The following is a 26544-nucleotide window of genomic DNA, read 5'->3' on the forward strand; positions in this document are numbered from 1 at the left end:
AAGAGCCTTCTTCACAGCAATTGCGTGGAGCTCCAAACTGGCAGAACCTCTCACCTGGGTTTGCAGAGAGAACAAGCCTATTTATCCAAAAAGCTGTGAAACACTCTTTTCTGCCCTCATTTCCAGCCTGAGAGGGAGGTGCTGGTGCTGGGTGAATGGCTGCAGAGGTGTGCTGCCCTGTGATGAGCAGCCGCACTGAAACGTGATGCCCTCTGCCTTTGCTGTGTATTTTCCTCCCGTTATTTGCTTCCTGCTTAGCTACTCTGATACTCTACCCACCTCCTGTATCTCTCTTGATTTTTCTGCCTGCTCTTTTTCTATTAATCTGCAGTGCAGGCTGCCCTCCCCAGAAGCAGAGAAATGTCAGCTAGAGATGCTCCTTTGTGAAACTAGACATGCAGGACCTAAAAATCCTGCCGTTCTAATGTCAGGTCTGTGTGCCGCTCATTTTTATTTGTTTTAAATCATAGAGGCAAAGGAAGTGGAGGCATGGGTAAAAAAAAAATACTGTTCCCTATTTAATTCCATGTCTTCATCCTGTTTGATTTTTTTCTTTGTCACTGCTGACACCACTGGGCTATGGCAGCTTCAACCCATCCTTTCTGCCATTTTTTCATCTATCCCTTAGTTTTTACAGTTGTTCCTTCCTATAGCCAAATTGATGGGCAAGAGGTTTGTCAGAAATGCCTGCCTCCTTGGGGATGCTGCACAATTTTGAGTACCTTCCTTCTGATTCTGATGCATTCTGATAGTTTGGATACTCCCCAGGAGCAAGCCTAACTCCAAATGCAAGTCTCATGGTGGGAACCAAAGAAGTTTAAGCACACCGGAAGAGATAAAGCTCTGTTGTCTCTCCCCCTCCTCAGGAAGGAGTGAGGAATCCTTGGGCTCCGGTGTCCCACATTTGGATGTGCGCGGGAGTCAGGAGCAATGAGCCAGATGGATCACATTTCTCCACAAACCAAAAGGCTGAGAGCATCCAGTAGCTCAGATGAATGGGCAGCACACAGTAGCTGACATTTCTGAATTCAGGTGTGAGATGATGGCAGCTTTCCTTCCCTGGCTCTTCCTGCGGGGGCTGCAGCAGAGATCCTGTGCCTTTTGCGGGGGGATAACCTCCCAGAGGCTGCCTGTGATCTGAACCAGGTGGCCACATTTTATTTCAGGAATTCTCACAATGGGGATAAATCTGATGCCTGGGTCCTCGAACTCCATGACATAGTCAGTCTATTTGCATGGCCACCTGTTCTTGGTTACTTCCAAAGCTGTGATGTGACAAGCTGTCCTAATTGTGTGGGCTACATCATCAGTAAGCCTTCATGAAGTAGTCAAAAAACCAATGGGGAGGTCCAAAGCCTTCGGTGAAGGAGACCACTTTTTGGAGACCTCTGCCCTGAGCCTCGGTTCTCAGCCACCATGGAGATGTGCAGCACCAAAAGAAGTGATAGAGAGCTGGTGGCCATGGCTGCTACATCGTGGCTTATCTCAATGAACATCGACAAACATAAATCCCCCAAACTACCTATTTACCAGCAGGGAAGAGAATCTGCTGTATTCTTTATTCATTTCAGTTGGAACAATTGAGATACGTTTTCATGGATGTCTCAGAGGGCTGCAGAGCACCACGGTAGTGAGGACAGAATGTCCTGAGCATCATCTGGGGAAGTAACAGCAGAAATCATGAGATCTGCCCAGGAGAAGGGCTGAGTGACATTTTTCTACCGTTGAAAAAGAAAAGTAAGTTTGAAACCGCAAAGGCAATTTCATGGCCAACAGACAGCAACCATATATAAAAATGTGGGTAAAGCTGAAAAGAGATGCCTGAAAAGAGAAACAAACATCATGGCATGGAGAAAACGTACGTGCAGATGCTGTGTTAAGAGGTGAAATGTTCACCCCTCCCTGTTTGACCGTTACATAAAAAGATAATCTTGAAATCACTTTACTGCAAAAACAAAGCAACCAGGAAGTGCAGGGGAAAGTATTTCAAGGAGCTTTAAACAGGGACATCCAGACATTCCTTGAAGTTGTAACACGGGACCACCTCAATGCATATGAACATTAGGACAAACACACGGCGTGTTTCAGGAACTGCTTCTAAGTTTTATTGGTGTGATAGCCCTACCAAGCTCAGTTTCAAAGACTTTTTCTGTGTGTATCTGTTTATGTGACTCTGCATATGAGCAAAGTTTGGCAAAACCTCTGTCTTTAAATCCAAACCTGTTGAAAGGCACACTTTTTTTTTAGTCATAGTATTATACAGTTTGCATTCAAAGCAATACATTCACATTCGTCCAAGGCAGTTTGAAATGCAAGCATCACCAAGGAAATTTGTATACACACTGTGCTGCTGTGAGGAATGTCCTGAGGAGGTTTTCCTAATTATTTCCTACTAATTACTTCAGCTAATTATCTTAGCTGATCTATATTAGTCACCTTGATTCACCTGCAGATATTGAAGCAGTGAATGCTAAATGATACTCAGTAGTATATGAACTAGAAAATGTTTCCTTGCAAAATATATGGAATTATATGCGTACGTCACGCTTCCAACTCATGAGCTGTAAATAATTTTACCAAACAGAGAGGTTCTTATTGCTTCTAGTGGAGAACCTTTCCCTGAAATTGCTGTAAAAACAGGAAATAAACATTATTACCTCCTCATTAGAAAATGTAAGCCTAACTTTCATTTTTCAAACACAGGTTTTCAAAGCAACGAAAAGCATGAAACAATGCAAGCAAAATATTTCAAGGAAGTAGGATCTTCTCCCTGTGCTTCCTCCATGAGGAAACTCAATTACCATCAACTTTCTTGTGTCTAACTTGCCTTGATTTTCCCATCCAAGTTTATTTGGCTCTGTGCTTGTTTGTGCCTGCTCTGTAACGCTGGCAATTCAGCACAGAAAAAGGAGCAATGGTTTGAAGATTGCTCCTCAGTTCTTTATTCTCTACTGTCACATCAGCCCAGGTTCCCATAGAAACTGTGAGTAAAGAGTGGAAGTATAAAATACAAATGAACAGGTCTAAGCTGACAGTGTTATGTTTTATTAGACGTATAAATATGAACAATAGGCACTGGGTACAAGTGCTCTTGTAATAGAAAAGCTAGATAATGCTCAGCCTATCAAGGAAGTAGAAGGAATATAAATTTTAAAGACTGGAGTCAATGAGTGCTGACTATTAACAGGCTGATAAGTGCTTTCTGGAATCGAATCGCATTCTAGATGAGACCATTGTGGCCTGAAAACTCCTCCACAGCATTCTTTTTCAGAACACCCAAAATACTTGCAGGCCTGATCCTGAATTCCCTGGGTACGCTAAATCATTACTGAATATCATATATTAACCCTAGAGCTTAGCAGTGCAGGAATGGAGACAAAAGCACTAATTTCACAGATGTTTATGATGCTTTAAGTTGGATTTTATCATTTTAAATGAGCACGGGTGTACACAGTGAAGTCCTCTGAATAACTGTTTCTCATTGTGCACTGTGCTTTAATTACCAGCTGTATGAGTCTGCTCATTTTATAAGCAACTCCCACAGCCACGATAACAGGGTATAGGGTAGGTTCTGCAGAACAGATTTTGCAAAACCAGCTTGAAAATGGTGTGCGGCCAGAGGAAACCCCTCTACAGCAGGTGATCCCAATGGAACAGACAGCTCAAAGCACACCCAAACAGCTTCCCTGACACCAAACCCTTCGGTGACCAAGTTGTGTAAGCTGAGCCTCCAACCCATGGGAAGCAGCCCATGTGGCCCACCCACGACACAGCTGCAGCCATCTGCCTGGCCCAGCAGCATTTGGACTCATCTGAAATATTGATGTCCTTGGCAGTGGTGCGTGGAGAATTAGTGCCAGTTCCTGATCCCAAACCATTGCAAGAAGTTTTCCAAGAAGATACTTCATTCACATTTTTGAAATAAAGGGGCTTATTAAAGATGGAGGACTTCAGGAAAATCAGCACCTCAATTGCCCCATGAACTGCCAATATCACAGAATTGTAGGGGTTGGAAGGGACCTCCAGAGACCATCGAGTCCAACCCCTCTGCCAAAGCAGCTCCCTAGCCCAGGTTGCACAGGTAAGCGTCCAGGTGGGTCTTGAACTTCTCCAGGGAAGGAGACTCCACCACCTCTCTGTGCAGCCTGTGCCAGTGCTCCGTCACTGCACTGTGAAGAAGATACGATACTACGATTCTTCACGTCACAAACCGGATCTTTGAAAGTGAGAGAGAGAATACTAAAATGACATCAAGCTTTGAATAGATTTTTAAACTCAGAGATAAAATATTATCTAAAATCTCTGAATGCAAGTGGGCACTTTTCTAAAAACGCTTTCAGGCAAAAAATATTTGCACCTTTATACAAAAACTTACTCCCCTTTAGGAATGCCTTGCTCCTAAGCACCTCATCTTGACGCTTCCTAAGGGTGATGCCTGTGCTGAGCCCCAGCAGAAGTAATGATGCCAGCCTCTACTAAAAATGCTCAGCTTATAAGCACTTCACCAACTAAAAACTTGTGGGAAATTAGGAAAACTTTAGAATAGCTCAGGTGAGTAAGGTATCTCTTTTCTTTTTTTTTCCCAGCCCAACATGTGACATCCAACAACCATTATGTTGAAAGGGGAATTCATTATTCGTGGCTTCTGTTGACTCCTTGAGTGATATGGCCCCTGGCACACCCAGAGCTCAGCTTTTTCATGTGAGTCTTCTCTATGAAATGCCACAGGAGATGCTGCCCGTTAAACAAAGATTTTTGAATTTTTTTCCCCACCCATGTTCAAAGCAATATTGCAAAATGCTTGGAGCCATTCAAAAAGACTCACAATAAAAGGGCCCTTCACTCAGGGGACTCCTAACTCACCCAAAAGCGTCACCAACCTTTATGCAACGCATTAGGAAAGTGAGGAAACAGGACTGCTTGCCAGCCTTTAAACCTTCTATTTCTCTCTTGAAAAGTCTGAATATATTCTCCATTTCCAGGAGCAATAAGTGTTGGATTTTCTGGACAATGATAAAAACCTGTCTGCTTTAAATAAAAAAGGCACAGAGAAACAAAGGAAAATACATTAATTTTGCACTTAATTACTTTAAAAAGTTCACCTAAAGGTTCTGGTTACTAGAGTTTTATTTTAGTTGACTGGAAGGAAAGTGTTTAACTATATTTAATCCTATGAAGACTTTGTGAAGTGCTGAGCACAGTCCAGGGCCAGGGAGGCTGCTCCCAGTACTCACTCTTGGAGGACTTTCCCCATTGCAGAGGCTGAAACAACAAAAGTGAAAGCAATTTCTTTTTTAAAACGTTGGTTTCATCATTTGGTAAGGGTGCACTGGAAACAGCAATGATTTAATACAGGACTTTCTTTCCTGAGCTGTGAACTTTGGAGCTTTAGTTTCAATGCTATCTTTCACAAGCAGGAGCTAATGCTTTTAACTAAGCACACGCTCAGTGCTTAAAAAACATTTTTTACAGCTAAACCTGACCCAGATACAAAATCTAACGATTCAATTTTTGCATTCTTATTAAAACAGCTTATCTGTTAAGCAGTCAGGTTGGCAATGAGATCATAAAGCATTTCTGAAATCTTGCAAAGATAAACTTAAGACCTTCATTTCCTTACGTCAATGAAATCTGAAAGCATGCTAGAAAGCTGGGGAAATTTAAAAGAGATGGCTCATTTTTCAAAGTATCCAAGTAACTAGCATTTCTGCACAGCCAGCATCTGTTGGGACTGACTGGCAACTTCCCTACACGTTACAAGAGCTACAGCTGACTGCCAGCACATTTCTTATTACCAGCTCTCAAAAGAAACTCAAGTAATAAGAATATACTTTGCTTTCAAAGATGAATGAAACCCTTTCGGCACAGAAACTCCCTCTAAATGAAATAAGGAGCATCTATGCATTAAAACCTTAGCATGCAAGAAATGCACCTTTATTAGAAAGAATCTTCCTAAAGCATGACAGATTGGGCAACACACCAAGTGCAGCAAATCTCCTGGTTTAATTTGAGCCTAGGGTCAGTACAAGGAGCTGAAAGTGCACCTGCAGCTGTGCTGGGTGTGGGTGAAGGTACAGCACAGTTATTTGTAGGGGATAATCAGCAGCCAGGCAAATCTTCCTCATTCAGGAGCTGCAATTGCAAATCCACAAATGCTTTCTGAGCACAATTTGTTGAGATTGTATCAGACTAATCCCTTGTTTTGCTATCAACAAATTGCGTTGTTTGATGTGTGCAGCAGAGTGACCTGAAAATCACACCTGAAAATGAAGTAGCAAAGCCTACAAGATATGAAAGACAGAGCACAAAAATGTTTGTGTGATGGTACGCTGAGCAGATAAAGCTAGAAATGCTTAATTCCCATTACTGAACATGAATTTCAATACAGTTGGGAATGATGTCCTTTAAAGTTACATCAGAAATTTAATTATAGTAGGGGTATTATAAGCCTCCAGGTGCTTCTACATTAATATCCAAAATAATGGGCAAGATCAGACTTTTTTCTTCTCTCCAGATGCTTACAGAGACTCATCTTTCTCACATAAACTAAGCTTCATTTTAACTTTTTCTTTGACATTTTATCTTACTGTACACATGAAAGAGCTGTGAGATGAGTTTAAACACAAGATTTTCCTCTTCCTATATTTATTTTTTTAGTTTTTAAGGAGACGATTTAAATGCTTAAAGCTCAGCAACCTGCAACATGGGCAGCATGCTGCCAGCACTGAAATGGTCTACCATTGCCCATGATCCCGACCTAAGGGTCTGATACTGGTTGAAATCCCAGTTTCAATGCGTACCACATTACACTGTGAGCCTTCTGCAGGAATTAACTTGAACCTTCAGGAAAACCGAGTACGTATACTTTACAGGGAAGAAGGGAGAGAAAGAAGACAAAAAGGTTTGCTTTGGCATCTCTGCTGCAGGTGGGATGGAGGTATCAGCAGTAACTTTGGAGTTAAGCTAGCATCAAGTGCTTCACTTAGAGCAAGATTAGATATCTTCCATTTCACAGTTCAGTGGTTGAACTCTATTTTTGAGTGTGACACAATTACTGTGCAGGGGTCAACTGATATGCTGTACATAACAATATGAATTTGCTATGTATTTTTGGGTATCATGCTTACTTCCTCAGGGAAAATAATATTAATTCCTCTTCAAAGTATGGAACTTCACTCTCTGCTCTCTCTCTTTCTTCTCTTGTGTTTAAATAATTGCATACACCAAAATTTCAAAACTTTAAAGCTGATCCCATTGCTTTACAGTCTGTAGTTTCTTGTGTAAACAGGAAGGAACTTCTTTATCTCTCAGTTCTGCCAGGAGACATCAGCAGAAGGGAGATGTTGCTCTCCCTTGTCCTCCCCTCATTCTCCCCTCCCTGTGGCCCAGATCTCTTCACTCCCAAACATCCCCCAGGTGCCTGACCTCATGTTTCTTTCTTTCCTTACCAGCTTTGTGTTTGAAAAGTGAGATCTGAGCCAAGTCCTGGTGGATCTCATAAGTGTTAGTCAGGTATAGGCATGGATAAGTGCTTTAGAGGATGCCAAAGAAGCCACAGATAACCCCACAACTACTCCTAGTATTTAAAAAAAATGGATAGTCTCATCAGAAGAAGCACCACAGTTTTATTTATCAAATATTTGACTCTGTTCAAGCACCCACGTTATTGTCCTACTTTCCTCAGAGGGATGTCAAAAGTAGCCCATCTCACAGCCCTAACACTTATAGCCCTAACACTTATAGAGCTATGTAGGTAATCTTTAGGACAGCACAAAAACAGACTGAGCATCAGGTGGAAACCGCAATAATGTTTTCCTGTTAATATTACCTCTCAATTCCTTATGGATGCCAAAGGTGACCAAACTTTCTGCTTAGAGCTCCCAGGACTGCACGGCACAAATGACTGCACTAGGATTAGTAAAGTATTCAAAGTAGTTTCAGAATAAAGTATTCAGGTAAAAGCCAAAATAATGTTTCATATTTTAATACACAGACCTCCTTTTCTCCTCCACTGAGTTCCAGCAGGTACAACTTGAGCTGCTGAGTACAACAGTGCATTCACAGCAATATTCTTCTGTTTCCTCCAGAATGAGACTCAATCTTCAGAAAGCTTTCTGCAGCACTTTTATTTCATCATCTCTGAGCTCAGATGGGCTCTAATTTTATAAAACAAATGCAGTAGAATACTATAATAGCAGCCTGCTTCAAAAGTACTTTTTTGTTTTTTTTTTTTGCTAACTCTTCAATCTGCCATCTGACACAGCCCATTATCATACTGAAAGGTCAAGTTAGCAAGACAGAAGCGTATAGATTATTACCTAAATAAAAATGACCTGTTTTTAAAAGCTAATCTAATCTATCCCTTGTGAGAGACACAGTACATTACACAGTGCATTTTCTCCAGAGGAAAGCAGCCATAAAGTCTACTCAGCGCACATCTCTGCATGAGTAATGCCAGCCTGCAAGTAAATATCAATTCACTGTCAAAGAAAAGGAACAGTTTAGCCATCTCCACTGCCTTCGTGAGGGGATGCCACTTGGGATGGTCTTAGATTTTAAAATCACTTCTGAGAACTTTTTAAGTAGGCAACGATTTGTTGTGGCAGTTGGGAGAATCTGATAGCTAGACGTGGATACAAACTGCCACTGGCTCCAGTATGTAATTACTAATTATTTAATACCAAACTCTGTTATATGTAAAACTTCCCAGAAAGGAGAGAGGTCTCAAACACTAGAGGCCAAACAGCACTACTGAAAGGCAAAGTCACATTTCTCAGTGGTTTCTTTTTTTTTTTCCCTTCTCTCAAAATAGCAAGAGTTATTTTAATTGTTTGTTGAGCCTAAAAGAAATGACGTCGAGTTATGAGCGATCCTTTCCTCCATTTCTGCATAACTCACAAGCCCTTTTTTTTCCCCCTCACTGCACACAGCCTAGGCAAAAGCTAGCTCCCATATGGTCACTAATGCAGAAAACAGTTGACACAGAGGGAGACAGAGCCAATTGCTGCAGCCTTAACTCCATTCAACTTCTGGTATGCTAGGAGACAGAAAATATTTTCTCTTGCAGAACAATAATCTAATCACACAACAGTTCACTGATGCTGGGGAACAGTGGATTATTTCAGCAAAGTTTTCAAAAGCTGTGGACCAACAGAACCGTACAGCCTTGATTAAGTCAATGTCAGTAAACAGTAGCTCCCATGTTGGAACTCCTAACTGAAAAGTTCATTTTGTCAGATGTTAAAATCCTTTTTGGCTCATCATTCTGAAAAATAAAGGAATCATAAGAATTCTGTCCCAACGAGGTGCTTGTGGACCCAGTGTCTGCATGCAAAGCTTTCACACCTTATCAGAACAAGAGGTGGCATGCAGATAAGCAGTGTTCTGCCATGGCACGTGTTTGGAGCTGAACACCATTAGGGCCAACTCCATCCTCATGGCATGCATACAGGTGTTGGCCACAACTCACACCGTGGTACCTCGAAGCACAGAAGAGCTGATGTCTATGGTATAGAGACATCAACACGCGTCACTAGAGTGCAGCCACCACCTGCAGGCAAACACTGCAATGAAGGAATCACTGAAGAACAAGTCTCCGCTCCCACGGTCATTAAAGCATCTCTCAGCTCAGACAAAAAGCATGCTTCTGAAGCAATTCCTCAGTTCCCTCCCACACTACGAAGAGAACTTGGGCTCCCTTCAGGTGATACTGGAAGATGTGCTGCAGGGCCCCTGCACTGCTCAACATCAATTCCAAAGGAAGCAGACTTTGAAGTACTCCGAAGAAAAACTGCACTGGAATGCATAGTCTGTGCTTGACACCAACAATTTTTTTTCTTCAAATCCATTCTTACTGATCTGTGCTAATTTCTCATACAGATCCAGTGCAATAAGCATGCAAATCCCAGAGACAACTGTGACAACAGTTGCCAAAGGAAACCTCATGGAGCTATAAAAAAACAAAAGGCTGAATAGGAAGGAAACATACACAGAGTTAGCAGTGGCCCTCCCAAGACGAGGAGCACTGAATACTTGAAAATGCTTTCTCCTAACACTTTGGAAGCCCTGAACAGCAGATGGCACCTGAGCATCAGCTACCAGGCCCTGGAAGAGGCACCAGCAGGTTACACCAGCCAAGTACACAAGCACTTGCTGAGTCAAAAAGTCTTCCTAAATCGGCAGGGCAGAGAATGCTAGTGCTAAATGTAACGTACATATTGCCATCTTGGAAGATGAGGCATCATGCCAACTTGTTTACTTGAAAGCATAAAGGTGCATCTGTATCTTTCTCATGAGAATAAACTCAGATTCACCTTTAAAGCCAGGACAGAAGGAGAAAAATACCTAGAAAGTATGGATACAACACTGAAGAATATTAATAACACTCATCACTAAAGTCAATAAACGGCTGAGATGCTCTCTTATTAAAAAATGTAATGAAAAACAAAGGGTAAAAGTGACAGAAGGGATGACTGAAAAATAAAAATAAAAGGCTTGGATGGAGCTGTTTTTAGGGAAAAGAACAAGAAAAGATGATGGCATTTGGGGCCAGAGCCGCTAGAAAAAGAAAAGGCCTCTGTATACCTACACAAAGGTCCCTTTTCCTTCAAGTGTCATAAAAAGATGACGATTTTGACTGTGAGTATCAAATGTTTACCCTCAGGGTTGTCATGCAACTAGAATGAAAGAAAGCAAACAGTGTAATCAAAGTAGCCCACCTCTGCAGAGAGCCTGGAGCAATATCATGAAGGCACCAGTGTCTGGACTTCAATAGGGTATTAATTTCAAGCCCCGCTGCCACAGGAGATCAACATCAGCAGATTATTCTGTCCGTGACAGGAGAAGAGGAGTGTGGGGAACCTGGCCATCAGGGCAGACATGCTCTGCTTGGCAGGGCAATGCCAGGCAGGCAGCACCAATACTCTTGATGTGCTGGTGAGGGGCACCTTGCAGGTGCAATGCTGCAATGACAGAGGTTTCTCCCTTGCCACAGCTATGCCAAGGACAAGTGGGACCAAGCCTGAGACCTCATCTGATGGCCATGTTTGTGATTAAAGGAGAGTTCAGGGATTAACTTCAGGAATTCTCTAGATGGAGAAGACTCAGCAGAAAGGATCTGCGTGCCTGGTGGGAGTAGCATTTGCTGAAATCTCACCTCACTTGGCACTAATAACTGCAGCAGAAACCCCCAGTTTCTTCTCAGACTTCTGAGAGTTGCAGTAGTGGCTGCAACTGGAATGAATAAGAGAATGACTTAGATGGGTCTCCTTGCTTAGGTAACTCTGTCCTGCCTCAAATAGCTATGAAGCTCCGCGTGCAGTGTGTAGCCTTCTGAAACTCCTGCTTTCTCAGAACATGAACCAAGTTAAACACCTTCCTCTTGTCTTCACCTTGCCACCAGCAGGAATGTAATTCTGATATTCATTAGCCAATGAATTTATTAACTTAACTGAACACATTGGAGGAGTAGAATGTTAATTATACAGCTTCAGTGATTATTTGTGGTCTAATCAAATTCGTGCCCCATCCCTGAAGACTCTCAAAGTCAAGCTGGACAGGGCTCCAAGTAACCTAATCTAGATGAAGGTGTCCCTGTTCACTGCAGGGGAGTTGGACCAGATGGTCTTTAAAGATCCCTTCCAACTCTAACACTTCCAAGGTTCTATGAATCAAGAGACTGATCACAGAGAATGAACGTAAGGAGAAGTGACATGGCCCAAGCTTGCAAAAACAGGTCCATCCAAAATACAAAACTACAAAGATATACTAGTTGTAAACAAGTATATCAGCTCTGGTGCTGAAGCAAGTTCATGGCATAAAGACAACCTAAGTAATCGTGAGGATAAAAAAAGATAAATTCCATTTAGATTAAAGCCAGAATTTTTATAGCCATATGAATTTCAGAAAATCACAATATAGCACTGAAAATAACTCAGATTGAGCACATGAGAAACTGAATGACACTGCTTTTAGCAGACCTGGTGCAGCCTCACATTCCTAAACCTTCCTTCTCAAGGTAAAGGAAAAATCAGAGCATAGCTGGCTTCAAGGTCTGCTTGGCAAGGACTTTTTGGCACCTTCCCAGTACAGCACTGGGACAGCTTTGTGTCAGGCATCCTGGCTGCCCCTGCAGGCTGAGTCAGGCCACAACCCATAGGAGCCCATGCAGAACATCAAGACACCTACAACTCTCACTGCCAGGGGCTGAGAACTTAGATAAGACTTATATTCCACAGAGACACCTCATTTAGTGATGCAGGGAGCCCTTCAGCTCAGCTGAAATATTTTTGAATGGTGCTGTATATTTTGTTTCTGTCCAAGAGCTGAGCAGCTCTTGCTCTTTCCTTTAAATCATGCCCACGAGCAGGAAGCAGTACCTTTGTAGTTTGCGTTGATGGCTACGAAGTTTTCTCAGGTTCTAGGAGCACCCCAGCCACATCTCAGGGCTTGGCTGGGAAAACATCAGGTTGGAAAGAGATGAACTTAACAAGAAGCTGTTCAGACTCTTTGGAACTGGAGGATTTCTAGATGCACAGAAAGCTCTTCTAGCCCTACATCTTGTGCCTAACAACAACCACTCAGACATGTCCTGCACTGGGACCATCAGCTCTGCCCTGAGAAGTTCTCATCACCTTCTAAACCAGATATAAAATAAAATACAATGCCACCAATTTGGTACCCATTTCTGCAATGAACACCTGCCCAAAACCTAAATCCAGCTTTAGGAACACAAATCCTTAATAGGATGTAGTTTACACTTGTACTTTTGCAGATCAGGTGTCTATAAATGAATAGGAATTTAACAGTCATCTTGATATTGATGGATTTATAAGAAAATATATCTGCTGCCATTCTGTAGACTTTTAAAAAATTTGCTTTGCATTTATGTGGCAGCAATAGATAAAATGTTACACTTCCACATATAGCCCCGACTGTGACCACCACACCAACCAAAAGCAGAGTTGGACACTGTAATGAAGTCTTAGAATGATGTCCTTTGCATTTACTCTGTGTTTATGCCTACTGAATGTCTGACCTTTGCGTGGATCCACTTGATACATGGTGAGTAAGGATATGAAGAAAGCTTCTCTCCATCCAAATGCATTCTGTCACTGCTATGTGAGCACTGAAAATAAGATGCTAGCTAGAAGGATGTAAAAATAGGAATTTTTTTAAATGTAGTTTGAGGACCAGAATATGCTTCATGTGCTGTTTTTTTCCATTTTGCAAACTTCTCAGAAAAGATAAGCTCCTGAAGGACAATTAGCTGAAGCTAATTAACAGCAGCTTGAAAAGTAACCCAGGTTAAAATTTCTGCCAAGTAGACTTTTCCCAGAGGAGTTTTATCTTGTGAGATATAGAAACAATAACACAAGGGATAAAACTTTACAATACATCTCACTTCAGTCTCAGAGCAACTTTGTCATTATTGCCTATTCTAGTCATCATTTTGCAGGCACGCACTTGCTTTCAAAGTCCAAGCAAACGTGAATATGGTATTTGACTAAAAAATGCCATATTTTTTTGGAAGAGCATTCCTTTTGTAATGTTTCTCAAGGCAGAAACCACATCAATCCCTTCTGCTTTTTCTAAGATAAAACTTCAATATATGAAGGTTAATAATGTCAACATCACCTACGGTATCAAGTGACAGGATTCAAGCACTGGCCTCTTACTTTTAAGATGGCAGGAAAAGTCACTAACAAAATTAATCGATTCTTCCTTTTCAGGAAGAATATGCATTGCCCTTCCATTTGGACAACATAGATGGCATTAGAAGAAAAGGACAGACATAAAGGATGTAAATGCTCAAAACTGTTGATGAATAACACAAAGTTTATCCAAAATAGGTCCAAAATTAGTCCTCCTAAAGGTATGTTGTAAAGTGTGCAACAGATCCTTAAAGCTTTCCCTCTAAGTCACAGAATCAGCCTGAAAAACTCTCCATTACAATCTGCATACACAAACACTGTGAAAATATATTACTGCATGATACCCTATTAAAAATGCAGCTCAGAATTGAAAACGTGAGAACACGGATGATGAAATGGGATAATGGTAAGTTCAATTTGGAAATTTTGCTCAGTGCCAACGGATTCTGGCGTAACTCGTTAAAGCTTCTGTGACAACATCATCTCATAAATAAAATAAAAAAATCCCTGATTTCATTATCAATGCTTTCTACCCTTTTTCAGACTGAAGTCACGAACAGTAACGCTAAAAATAAAATCTGGCAAAAAGAAAGGGGCACGCTTAGACTCATATAATTGCTCAGATTGGAAGAGACCTTTGAGATCATCAAATCCAACCGCAACCTGACCATACTACCTTGGAGTACTTAGAACCATTTCTCTGAAATTACTCGGGTTTATTTCCAAACACTTCATCAAATGCACTGCATAAGCTGTCACTGACAATAAAATGCCAGTAGCATTATTTTCCAGTTTGTAGTTTATACTGTTATATAGTATGTATGATAATTACATTTGTCTATAATACATAATAGCTATTTATCCACTATTATAGCATGTTGTCCATTTGACTTTGTGTTCTGTGCTCCAATTACCTCTCTTTGGAGATGACAGAAGAGGGTGATAATTCATCCCTCCTCCATTTTTAATTAAGAGATGGATTTTAGCATTTGAAAAAGAAATCATAAAAGTTTGATTAGAGGCAAGTGAATAAAGCTCTTGACAAAAATGAAACTGTAAGCTGCCTTCTAGTACCACACAACAAATAAAAACACAGTTAAAAACGTATTTCAACTATTAAACAAATACGATAATAAAAGAAAAAAACCTTAATTTGTAGGTACTTTGCAAAATTACTAAGTCTTGTTCAAGAAATTAAGTCTCTTGGGATGTATATTTACGTTCTGAAACAAACAATCCAACAGTTATTTTTAGCTGAATAATCATTTTGGTTGCCTCGTTTTCTCTCCATTCAAGTGTGAATACCTTGCAATATGCTATTTCAAGCCTCCCTGGCTTAGTGCAAAGTCTATGTGTGACTTAAGAGCAGTCTTAAATTTAGACCACTGATTAAAAGACACTCATTCTGAATACCTGACTTGGAGAAAATACCCAACCCCTCCTCTAATGTGGTAAGAAGGAAAAAAAAGCAAAATGATTCTTTACACAGCAACTTCAGTTATCATTTAAACTTCCCTGGCTTTTGAATCTTATTGGCTCATACTATCACTTTGATTGTAACATGTTCTTCTTAATAAGCTGTGTTACCGTTAAAGAATCAAGTACGGACATACCAAAATCTCTCAATTGAAAACAAAATGTACATCAAGGATGAATTATGAGTGTTTTTTGGGGGAATACGTTAAAATCACAATACACTGCAGCTTGCTCCTGAAAGAAACGAGTACTTATAGCTAGGAATTCAGACAAATATATTGCTTCATGTCAAAATAACTGTAGCATTCATTCAAAAATGACAAACTTGATTTACCATTCTTTGTCTCAGAACAAGTTTTGACATTACGAAAATGTTTCAGAAAGACTGGAGCTCTCTAAAGAAAACTCAAAACAGCAATTCCCTTCATTACTTGCTCTTTTCAAGACCTGTAATTTCCCACCTTTCAGAACTACTTTATAATTTTTCCTTAAGGTCTGAGGCTTCTCTGGACTCACGCATCGTTGTGACTTTGGGACCACCCAGCTGGCCTTCCCATACTCATGGAGAGCACCAGGGAGATAAAGCATGGTTCACCCAGAGGGAAATTAAGAGTAAGCCCTTCATTCACTGCTTTTTAAGCTGTTTTACATTGCTGTGTTGAGAAAATGAAAGTTTCTTCAAATCACAATATTCACTATCAACAAAATCATTAGAGTAAGATAAAGTAGGTAAAGACTTCATGCTGAACACGATGAGCCGACACTTACTTTGCTTTTGCTTCTGCGTCTTCATAGGCTTTATTGGAAACATCATCCAGGCCACCAATCAGATGTTTGAAGGAGCTGTGAAAATAAAGGTGTGGTTTTTATAAAGAACAACATCCATCTAGAAGGAGCCATGCATGTCAGTGTGGCTCTTCAGCAGCAACCAGGGGGTGCCCCTTGATAATAATCAAGAAGGTCTAAGCTTAGTTATCCATCTTTTTTAGTGACTGAACCCTATCTCTAACAAGTTTCAGAGTAAATCTGGCACTGTTAATTTGGCTGATAAGGACCAGGATGGTGAAGTACCATTATTATATCTCTGCCCTCCAATCAGAAACACAAGAAATGCCTGTTCTTGAAGTAAAGACTAATCTTTACTTCCATATATTAGCTTTCTCAGTGCAAGAGAAGCACCAACAAAAAACACAGGAGGAAGAAATAAAATGGAGGGAAAAAAAAAAAGCAGAGAAGGAAAAGAAAGCATGAGCAGAAAGACAAGCAAATTATCATAAGCTGGACTGCTTAATGACATGTAAGAGGAGATTTGGCTTTATTAAGGCTAAACATTAAGTGAGAGAGGATGAAATGTTAGCAGTGCCTGATACAATCAGCACTCCTGAGCCATCCCCAGTACAAGCTAGCAGTAGTTTGAGCAGTGGCCTAAGACCATTCTCTGCCCCAGGGGAGATGCAAACCAGTCCATCAGTCAATCAACTAACAAGCATCATTCCAGAGGAAAAATAATTAAAATGGTGACTGTTATGTCTGTTAGTCATATTAGTGTCAGAAACTAAATGAGAAATTCAAATTTGAATGTTATAAATAATGTTAAGAACTGAAATCAATTAAAATCCATAACTGAAAATACAGGGTGGAAGTATACTTTCCTTCTACACACTTGCATTATTTCCAGTGCATGTGTGTATCGCATAAGGTATGGTCGTCTTCCTCTTTCCTTCAAAATGAAAAAGCCACTTGCAAAACAAGGGAAGAGGCTAATTTGGAAGGACAAGCTGCTCCCAACTACAGCCCCTTGAATAACCTCAGCCCTAAGGCTGCAGATTCTTTTCTACATGGTCCTGACCATTATGAGGTATAAACTTTGAGCAGCTATTAAATCAAACAGTTAAATAAGTAGTAACTGAAAGTCGAAAACATTAACTGAGAAGTTGGAAAAAAAAAAGAAACAGAGCAACATCATCTAGGGCCATATTTACATGCATTGAAGAAGAAAATGCTTCATACTGTCTGCTCATTAATTTCAGGACAATTGAGAATTAACGCTATTTATCACATGATGAACATATAAGAAGATAACAATTTCCAGTTGGTTTGCATTTTTGTTCCCTAAGACATTTAGTTTTTGACTGCATGACATTTCAGGATAAAAAGCCACTAAACTGATATTTCCATCCAGTGGACGCATTTGGCTTTAGTAGAAGGTATCTGCAGAAAACGTTATATCCTGTGACATCGTGATCTCTTTGCCCTTAAGGGTGGGTAAGCTGTTTGGACCATGCTTTGCTGAATAATCTTAAACATGCTGCAAGTTCTTAAGTGGGAACTTAAGTGTCTTGCTGTATCAGGAGATGTCCGACCTTAGAAGTAGCACGGTGTGTGCACTATGAGCAGAGGACACATTTTCCAGAAGAATGAAGTAAGGCTTAATTATTATCTGCTCATGACTTACAAACAGCAGCTGGAAAAAGCTGTATTTTACCCATTATTGTAATAAACACGAGACAAGAGGTCACAGTTGGGAGATCTATTTATACTGTTGGGATCTAAAGTTACGTGCTGTAACAGGGCTTTCCACCATGGCCTTTTGTATAATTATATTCATCACCGTTCTGGAAATATCCTCTACCCACACAAATTCTCTCATTGTGCCACTTTGCTTAATTTGTAATATTAATTATGCAGTCTGGGGAATCGTTTACACAGCATAGGAAAAGCAATGAGAGCTCATTAATGAAGAGGAGAACAAAAGGATCGTTCGCTCTCCCACTAAAATTGCATTAGTTTTTTTCTAGCAAGGCAGAAGTTAAGCAGGTTGTATGCTTTGTTACTTGGACGTGGTATTAACCAGAGGATTTTTTTCAATGCAAAATTCCTCACTCAGCAATGAAAAACTCAGCTCCATGGTTTGACACAGCAAGGTTTGTCTGTCTAGAGACGAATATGTGCTGTAAGATGAAGCCAAGCCCTTGCAAGGCAGCAATGAAAATAAAGCGAGATGTAGATGTTAGTGCTCCACAAACTGATATTTAGGCAATTGAGCAACACTGTAATCCTCCTGACATGCTACAAGACGTGATCTAAGGCTTAAAATGCAATTTAAAATAGCAAGGCTGGGGTTGCTTTAATGAGGTTAGGAAAATGTGGTGGTTGGACATTGCCAAAAAAAAAAAAAGGAATATGAATAAACCTGTGTCCAGAGAAACACTACATAGGCAAATAAGAAGTCACAGAAAGGAGTAACAACAGTCTAATACCCTTCAGTATTTATTTGACTGTCCCAAGCCAGATTTAGGACTGGATGGGATTTTGAAGTCCAATGGAGTCACTCTTTTATTGCCTGTCATCTTGGTCATAACATCCCCAAGACTTTCATCAGAGAGCTGCTCAGTTTTTCTCTGCACAGCCCTCCCTTTTCATTTTTTCTTTCCTCCATTCTCTCCTCATAACCAATTTTCTCCATGGATAAATCTCACCCCAACTGGGAAAAATAGTAAAGCAGCAGAAATGAAAATCTCTAATGAAAGCATTCAGCTTAGCTTGTACAAGGTCAGTCATGCTAGGATAATACCTTTTTTTTTTCCTTCTCTGATTTCCACTGCCAAGAGGTTTGACACAGTGACCTTTATTAGCACCTTAGAGCTATCCCCTCACAAAGCAAAAGAAAGCTTACAAATAACGTAAACTTCAAATTGAAAATACCCCAAATATTTATAAAGTTTCCTTAAAAATATCTGCCCCTAAACGAGCATGTGCAACTGAAGGAGACAAATAGCAGAAAAAGATCAGTTAGCACTCAATATCTGCTAATACCGGGCAGTTCTGCCAGCCTCTGTCAGGAGCAGCTGTGCCCTGAGTTTCAGCTCATCACTAACATTTGTGTTGGGTAATTTTGTACTCCCAGCACCCACAACATTTACACCTTGTAAATCTCAGTGCTCTGAGAAAATATTTTTTATCAACATAAATAAATTATATGGTGGAAAAAAGTCACATAAATAAAAGATTAACCTGAATCATCAGCTTCAGTGTAAATATTCTTACAGTTAAGAGGAACGCTTTTCTAGGTTTAGTAGGTACGTGTAAAAAAAAAACAGTTTAAAAAGCTGCACAAACTTCTCTCCTAGCGTGTCAGTAATGATCCACATTTTACAAACGTGTTCTGAAAGTTTCCTTCCTGCTTTAACTGCATGCATATTAGTCACAAGTGAAGAGTGTCTGTATGCCTCTATTCAATTTGATTTACAAAACAAGTTGCCCCACTTGTGCCTACACAAGTGCTTTATGCAAAGTTTTAAAGAGTCTATCACATTCAGTGTTTGTAATTACCTACTTTTCCTCAACCAGTTCATCTTACTTCTACGACAAACCTAATAGCAGTTTGAAATATCCTTTGAGCCAACCACATTGTCCAGTTCCTACCATTACTTTCTTTCTACAGGATGGATTACTGCAGTACCACAATAGGTAACATGTGACCACCAGTTTCTGCTTTATTTCACACAGGGTATTTGCAAGTCAGAAATACAAAAAACTTTGAAATTCTCAAGGAAAAAAAAAGTAAATGAGGTCTGACAATGAAAAATGTTATAAAATATTAATATGTTTACTGAGATCGTATCTTCCATCAAAAGGAAACAATACTTCTGCAAAAAGCTTTCTAGTTCTGCAAGCACATGACAGTTCTGCAAATCACCAAACAGACAACTGTGCTGAGCAGTCTGACGATCGCCATGCACAAGATGTGGATTTTGATGACATTTTCAAGCTAATTTCCCAATTCCCCCAGCTTCAGTGATGGCAAGAAGAGCATCTTTGCTACTCCAGACAGATCACCTGCCCAAATTCCCTCAAAAGCTGTTAGCCTGTCCTGGTCAGCCTTGCCACCACCTGTTTTTATTTGTCCTGTTGGGTTAATGGAACCTCTTCCTCCAAGACAGTGTGCATGGGCATGATGAAACCTGGAATACATTCTGAAATTCTATGGAAATTTCTCCTACCTATTACAAAGCTTGTCTTTTAAAATACACCTTAACTGGTACAAACATGCTGTTTTTCTATGGCAAGAAGTCAACTCTTAATATTAAAGAGGAACATGACCATGGCAGAGGTTTTTAATTATGTGATCTTTAACCCAAACCGTTCTATCATTCTATGCCAATGGATTACCAGCTTTCTCGGGTCAACAAAATTAATGGTGCTCCCAGTCTAGCCACTACAGGGCTGCTCCTACTGCTGCCATCTTGCCTGGAGATCCCACGTCTGAAGTTTCTTTCATTTTTGGTGCACTTTCAAAATACTGGCAGAACATCAATCTCAAACCATCTAGCCAATTCTCAACAGTCATTCCCTCAAACAAACACCTGGATTACACATTAATTCCCTATAAATCACTTCCTAAATACGTCATCTTTCTATGATGAAAGTTTCTAGGAACATGGAACGAGTCACAGGTGGTCTTGTTGACCTGATCTCAGAAAGAGTCCCTTTTATCTCCCACAGTATCTTCTTTAACTACTTTTTAGACTTTCTCTTTAAACCTTCCACTATTAGTAGCGACTAGTTTTCCTTTTGTCTGTCAATTTATAGTCATTTACACTGATGGAAGTCCAGACATCTCTTCAGCCAATTTTTTTTTTCCACATCTCTCCTATTCTTACCTGAATACATCCATTTCCAAACACATTCAGGTCTCTGTTCACCACTACTCGGTTACCACTTCATTCACAGGGATTTTGACCCAAAACAGGTACGTATGCTGGACACCTCCTTAATAGATTCCACAGTCTTCTGGGTCCCTAGGAAATGGATCCCATGGTTCATTGCTCCTCTACCATATTTCTGTAATCTCTGCAAATGTAGCACTTTTTCTCCTGAAACATAGCATGCCTTTCTGTTTTCAGGACAAGATGAAGATTCCCTCTGTTTAAGAGGCTTCCGCTCGCCTTCTCTAGCTCCATACACAATTCTTGGTTTTGCAGAATTTCCCAAAATGGTTGCAAAATCTTCCTTATTTGTACAGTCACAGACTGGACTACTTCACTGCTTCCAGTTCTTGGTTGGAGCCAGGTTTCCCCCTTTCTTTCCCAGCTGCTGAAACTGCCTGTAGCTTTTTTTCCCCACTCTCCAGTATATAGCCTACTGCTTTAAGTTCTCTTTTCCTCTGTTAGCTCATGTTTTCTCTTTTTTCATGTCCATGAAACTCCAAAGAATCACAGTCTGTACAGAGACTTCTGATGTCTGACTGGTATCTGCAATTCTTCAGTCCAGCGCACATCTACTTATTCATGTCTCCAAAACCAACCCAAGCTCCATAATCACACTTATTTTTCCTCCTTCAGAACCATGAGATATGTTGTCCATATACAGCTTTCAGCTCAAGGATCACATTCGCTCATCTTCATTAACTTCCATTCCTTGAATATACTCCATATATAATTCCCCTTTTTTGCTATTAACTTTCATGTTCTCTTCCGTATTTCTCACTTTATAAACACACAGAATCATAGAATAATGTGAGTTGGAGGTGCCTCACAAGAATCACTGAGTACTACTCCTGGCTCCACACAGGACCGCATAAACCCAAACCCTGTGTCTGAGAGCAGCGTCCCAGCGCTCCTCGAGCATCATTTTAGCTTGATACACAGAGCATGAAAGTGCTGCTTCAATAGTTACATTTGATTAAGCAAGGAGCTTGGCTTGTAATAGAAAACATTAAAAAACTTTAGTGACAAGCATCACTCCTTGTTCTGTACAGAAGAGTTCCTAACTGTAATCAGCAAAACTGACTTCCAGATTCCACTGCATATAACTCAGTGCCAACCTTCAAGCTGACCACCACGACAAACCAAATGGCTTAATACGCAGTATATCTGGATATAAAAAGATGTTATTTTCCTCATCAGCAGAACAATGCTTGCACAATTTTCCAGATTTACATGTCTTACTACACTCTCTCCATATTAAAAGTAGCTTCTACAGTTATCCGCATGCCATGATATAAGAATGGAAGGGAAGGGCTATGACAAGAAGGTCAGAACTGGTCAAGACAGAGGACACAGTTCCTTGAACTATAAATAGTGATATAAATAGCATTACATTTCTTGATCTAGAAATAGTATTCTTATAAATAGTGTTACTCAGCAACTAATTGCTGAGTATTACTAGCATCCCTGGTATAGATGAACTACAGCTTCATCAGTTAAATTTAACTTGTACTTCCTTACTATTTCAAGGTCATTGTAAACAGAATCAAAGGGATATCAGATGAGGTCTGTAAAATACTCAGGAGTATACTTAAATCTGGAATTGCTTATTGTTTATTTATTTATAAAATGCTTATGGTGGAAAAGAAAAAAAAGACCCTCATAGAAGAGTTTAGAAAAAATGCAGAAATGACATTTTGCTCTATATTTCTCTGAATTAATGTTTGCTACAGTATCTTATTCTGCTGATTCTTCTTCTCTTTGCCCACAGAATGACAAGGGATAATACGTGTTTTGTCTGTCAGGCTACCTTGTTTGTATATGGGGAAGAAAGCTGCTCAGCTGACAGTCCTGAAGTTCACCACCTGTTTTCAACAGCTAAACCATAATTTAGTTTTTTTTTTTTTAAACTGATCATAAATGAACTAGCATATCAGGAGAACTAAGATTTTTGAAGTATTCTTTCTCAGTTCTGTTACTTCAGAACATTAGAACAAAGGTTTGGGATAAACATCAAGAGATAATTGAATATAAAACTCTGTATCAAATGGGATTTGGGTGACTTAGATGATGCTTACCAGAGAACTCGAGAAGCATCTCCTATTAATCTCAGCACACTACAAGAATGCCTCAGAAGTCACTTGCAACTCAGCAGCTGCCCTCTGACTTTGTCTTACATCAATCTTATGTCTTCAAGACTTATCCAGCATTTATATTTGTCTCACTACTCCTACAGCACTCCTCAGCACTCTTACACCTCTCTGAAACTCCCTAGAGCTGGCAGTAGTTCCATGTTTAATAAATCCAGTGGATTTATTTTCTTTCTGAACACTTGTAAGCTTCTTGTTTTCCTACAGGGAGGAGCTCCATGAGCCATCCCATGTGAAGAGCCATCTTTTCACTTTTACTTCCTTCCTGCAGTTACCTTTGAGTTCTCACACTTGGGGAGGCAGTGAAAAATCAATTCCATTCATCATACCCACATCGCTTGTGATTTCACAGAACTGCATTCAATTCATTTCATTATCATCTCTTCCCAGAACAGAGTTTCAACCTACTTACTTTTCCAACAGAAGCCATTCCTTCCCTTAATCATCTTTTTTACACATCTCCAAACAACTCTGGCATCTAACTTTTCATTCTGGATGAAATAAGAACAACACACAGTGTGTGAAGCACAGGCAAGCCACAGATTTGTGGATGTCTCATCCCTAGAGGTATTCAAGGCATAGCTGGATGTGGCTCTGGGCAGCCTGGTCTAAACCGATGGCAATCCTGCCCAGGGCAGGGAGGTTGAAACTAGATGATCTCTGAGGTCCTTTTCAACCCAGGCCATTCTATGATAAGATTTACTTAAAAAAAAAAATTCTAGTAGCAATAGCCTAGAAATAGATTTTTATTTTTATAATTAATGTTGAACTCTGAGTTGGTCATTTTTTGTCCATTGAAAAATCAAAGTTTTCCCTATGCAGTGATAACAATCACAACACCTTCTACTATGAAGGCAAAAGATTTCTCTGTGTGATGGGGTATTGCAGTGCCTCACTGCCCTCACAACTGGAAAGCCACCCCAAGAGTCACATGGATTTTCAAGGTAATGCTGATTTTTTTTCCCAGTCTCTGCAGTCATAGGAAAACGTCAGCTTTGCAGCTCTGTTTTCCAGAGTGCAGGCATTTCTTGTCTAGATAAAAACAAAACAAACAAAACAAAAAATCCTAATTCCTCAAAGCTTTCCAAGTAAAATAGGAAAACCATTATTTTGCTCACATGACCTATCTCGGAGTTGAACAGCTTTGCGCAGAGCTGAGGACAGGGGCTCTCCAATCCCACATGGAAAAGAATAACATGTTGCTCTAGCATTTGACAGAAGATTTCTTTCCTTCACAACATTTTGTTGATGCTAACTCAATCTGTATACCACCATTAACACCTGGACCTGTCTCCACTCTCTCTCTATTTCCATTTTGTCATTCCGTACTTCTTAATTCTCTTAACTTGTCATCACTGAATTTTAGCTTACTGATCTAGGGGAATGTTCTCTGTATTTCATCAAGGACACACTGTGAATACATTTTTCAAAATTAAATAACTTGACACAAAATGATCAAAGGCTCTGGTTAAAACCCATAAAAAGTGTGAACTGGAGATGCACCCCACCACAAGACAGGAAATTGATGTACTTACTCTCTATCTATGACCAGACAAGTTACTGCTTCAGCCGCAATGACGTTGGCAGTTCTGACATCTTCCCTGAAAGAAAGATACATTACTTAAGCAAAGTTTTTATTTCTGAATGCATTTCATCCTAAGCACTTCAAGAATAAAACTGAGGTTTTCGCAACTTTTTCCCTTATATTGACTTGGAAAGACGTTTATCACCTGTACAGGAGTCAAGCACATGGAAGCAGTAAAATATGCATGAGCAGAAAATCAGTAGGTTCCCTCATAAAAAGGGCATCTAGCCATCTAGAAGGCAAGGTCTTCTATCTTTGTGTGTATGGAAATGGCTATAGAAATATCAGCTATGTGCATAAATATATTGATGAGCTTCTGCCTGTGTGCTCCTCCCCCAAGCCCTACATTTTATCTACCCAGGCCATGGGTGAGAGGGCAATACCTCGCTGCTAAAATGCGAAGGATGCAATTAAGTAGGACACCAAAGCAGGCACAATGTATCCTCATTATTAGATACTCAGTGTTTTCCCTTCTTCTGTCACACAGTTTGGCCATGGCCAGCCAAAGCTACAAAATAATAAGTTAATTTTAATCAGACCTATTTAGCATTTCATCTTGTTTTGAATGCCACTGCATTTTCCATGCTGGCAAACCAGAATGCAGGAGTCAGAGTCACTGCTTTACTCAAATCCACTCAAAATCTTTTCACCTCTTAAATATAAAGGGATTACAGGCAAAATAGATCCACCTCTTTTAAACACATCTAATTCATTTAGACTGGAAAACCACTGCTTATTTCCACTGAAGTAGAAAATGAGATTTAAAAATGCCATTGGAAATCACAATTCCCCTCTTCAAAGACTGCAAGTATTAAAGCAACAGTGTGGTGAAAAAGAGTGTGGTGCATGTGCACCCATACAACAGACACTCTTCCTTTAATTGTTAATTACATTTCCTTTAATTGCTTCCAAGCTATCTTCAATTTTACTATCTTTAAAGCTACCTTTAAAGCAGAGCAAGCAGAATTAAAATTGAAATAAATGTTAATGCTCAATCCAAAGCGTTATTTTGAGATTGTTTTCAATAAAATTAAATGTGTTCGTGCCAATTTATCCATGCCAATAAACAAAATTAAAGTTTAAAACAAAGAAAGTAGACCAACAGCATTATAAAAATATTTTAATTCACTTCTAAAACTCTGGTAAATACCGAGAGGATAACAAATTATAATACTTATTCTACTAAGCTGTTGTAGTCAAGTTCTGCTCATATATTAATACATCATTAAACACGGATATAATGTTTTTGGTTGTACATTAATTCCCACTGAAACTTCACACAGATGTTCTGCTTTCTCGGATGCCTTTCTGTCACAAAGTGCTTATCATTACATATTTTCAGATTACAGACAAATAAAACACAGGTTTATAGCTTCAGTTCAAACATTTTAAATAAAGTTCAACATTAAAGACTCAAATACACAAACAACTGTTATGGTTTCCACTGCATTGTACCTGATGCATGTGTTTAATCAGCAAGAAATTAGCGTGGAATGAAGGCTCTTTTCCAAAGGACATTTTACTTAGCACAAACACATGAACCACAGAGATGTAAAGGCTTTTATAATGCAGAAAGTCATGCAATTCTAAGGCTTCCTTATGTTCCGCACAAGCAGAAATAACTGATAAGTCGGGGAAAAAAATATATATTTTTTTATGAATTATATTTTTCTTCATACAAAAAGTGTTAAGTCAAGAAACAAGCATCTCTGAATACCCTGAAGTGTCACAGGCTCAAGGTTTAGCTGTCACCAAAGCAGTCCCACACACAGTTTGCACATCCAAAACAGCCCCATGGCACTTCTCAAGGGAATAATGAAACTGCAAACACGGGAAAAAAGCATTAATCCAAAACGTATGCCCTGAGGTGCTCCCTCTGTGCAGAATTGGCTACAAAACCCCCTCTGCCCCCAACAAGGAGGCTCATCCTGCAAACAAAGGCATTTTGCTCCTGTGCCCGGAGCAGAGAGGAA

At 39.9% G+C, this 26544-nt stretch overlaps 1 protein-coding gene across 2 annotated transcripts in view; it reads right to left on the reverse strand.

Annotated features, from left to right (window-relative positions):
* Positions 1–26544, reverse strand: part of PRKG1 (protein kinase cGMP-dependent 1) — a 406800-nt gene that overhangs the window by 46487 nt on the left and 333769 nt on the right. For both annotated transcript variants that reach the window (XM_065746469.1, XM_065746470.1), the window contains exons 8-9: positions 24522–24587; positions 15897–15971 (exon numbers count right to left, since the gene is read on the reverse strand). In XM_065746469.1, the coding sequence (XP_065602541.1) occupies positions 15897–15971; positions 24522–24587 (141 nt within the window). The remainder of the gene's footprint in view (positions 1–15896; positions 15972–24521; positions 24588–26544) is intronic.

Source organism: Cyrtonyx montezumae, unplaced genomic scaffold, assembly GCF_038088225.1.
Source record: "Cyrtonyx montezumae isolate F1298 unplaced genomic scaffold, pur_monq_1.0 scaffold_4, whole genome shotgun sequence".
Taxonomy (NCBI): domain Eukaryota; kingdom Metazoa; phylum Chordata; class Aves; order Galliformes; family Odontophoridae; genus Cyrtonyx; species Cyrtonyx montezumae.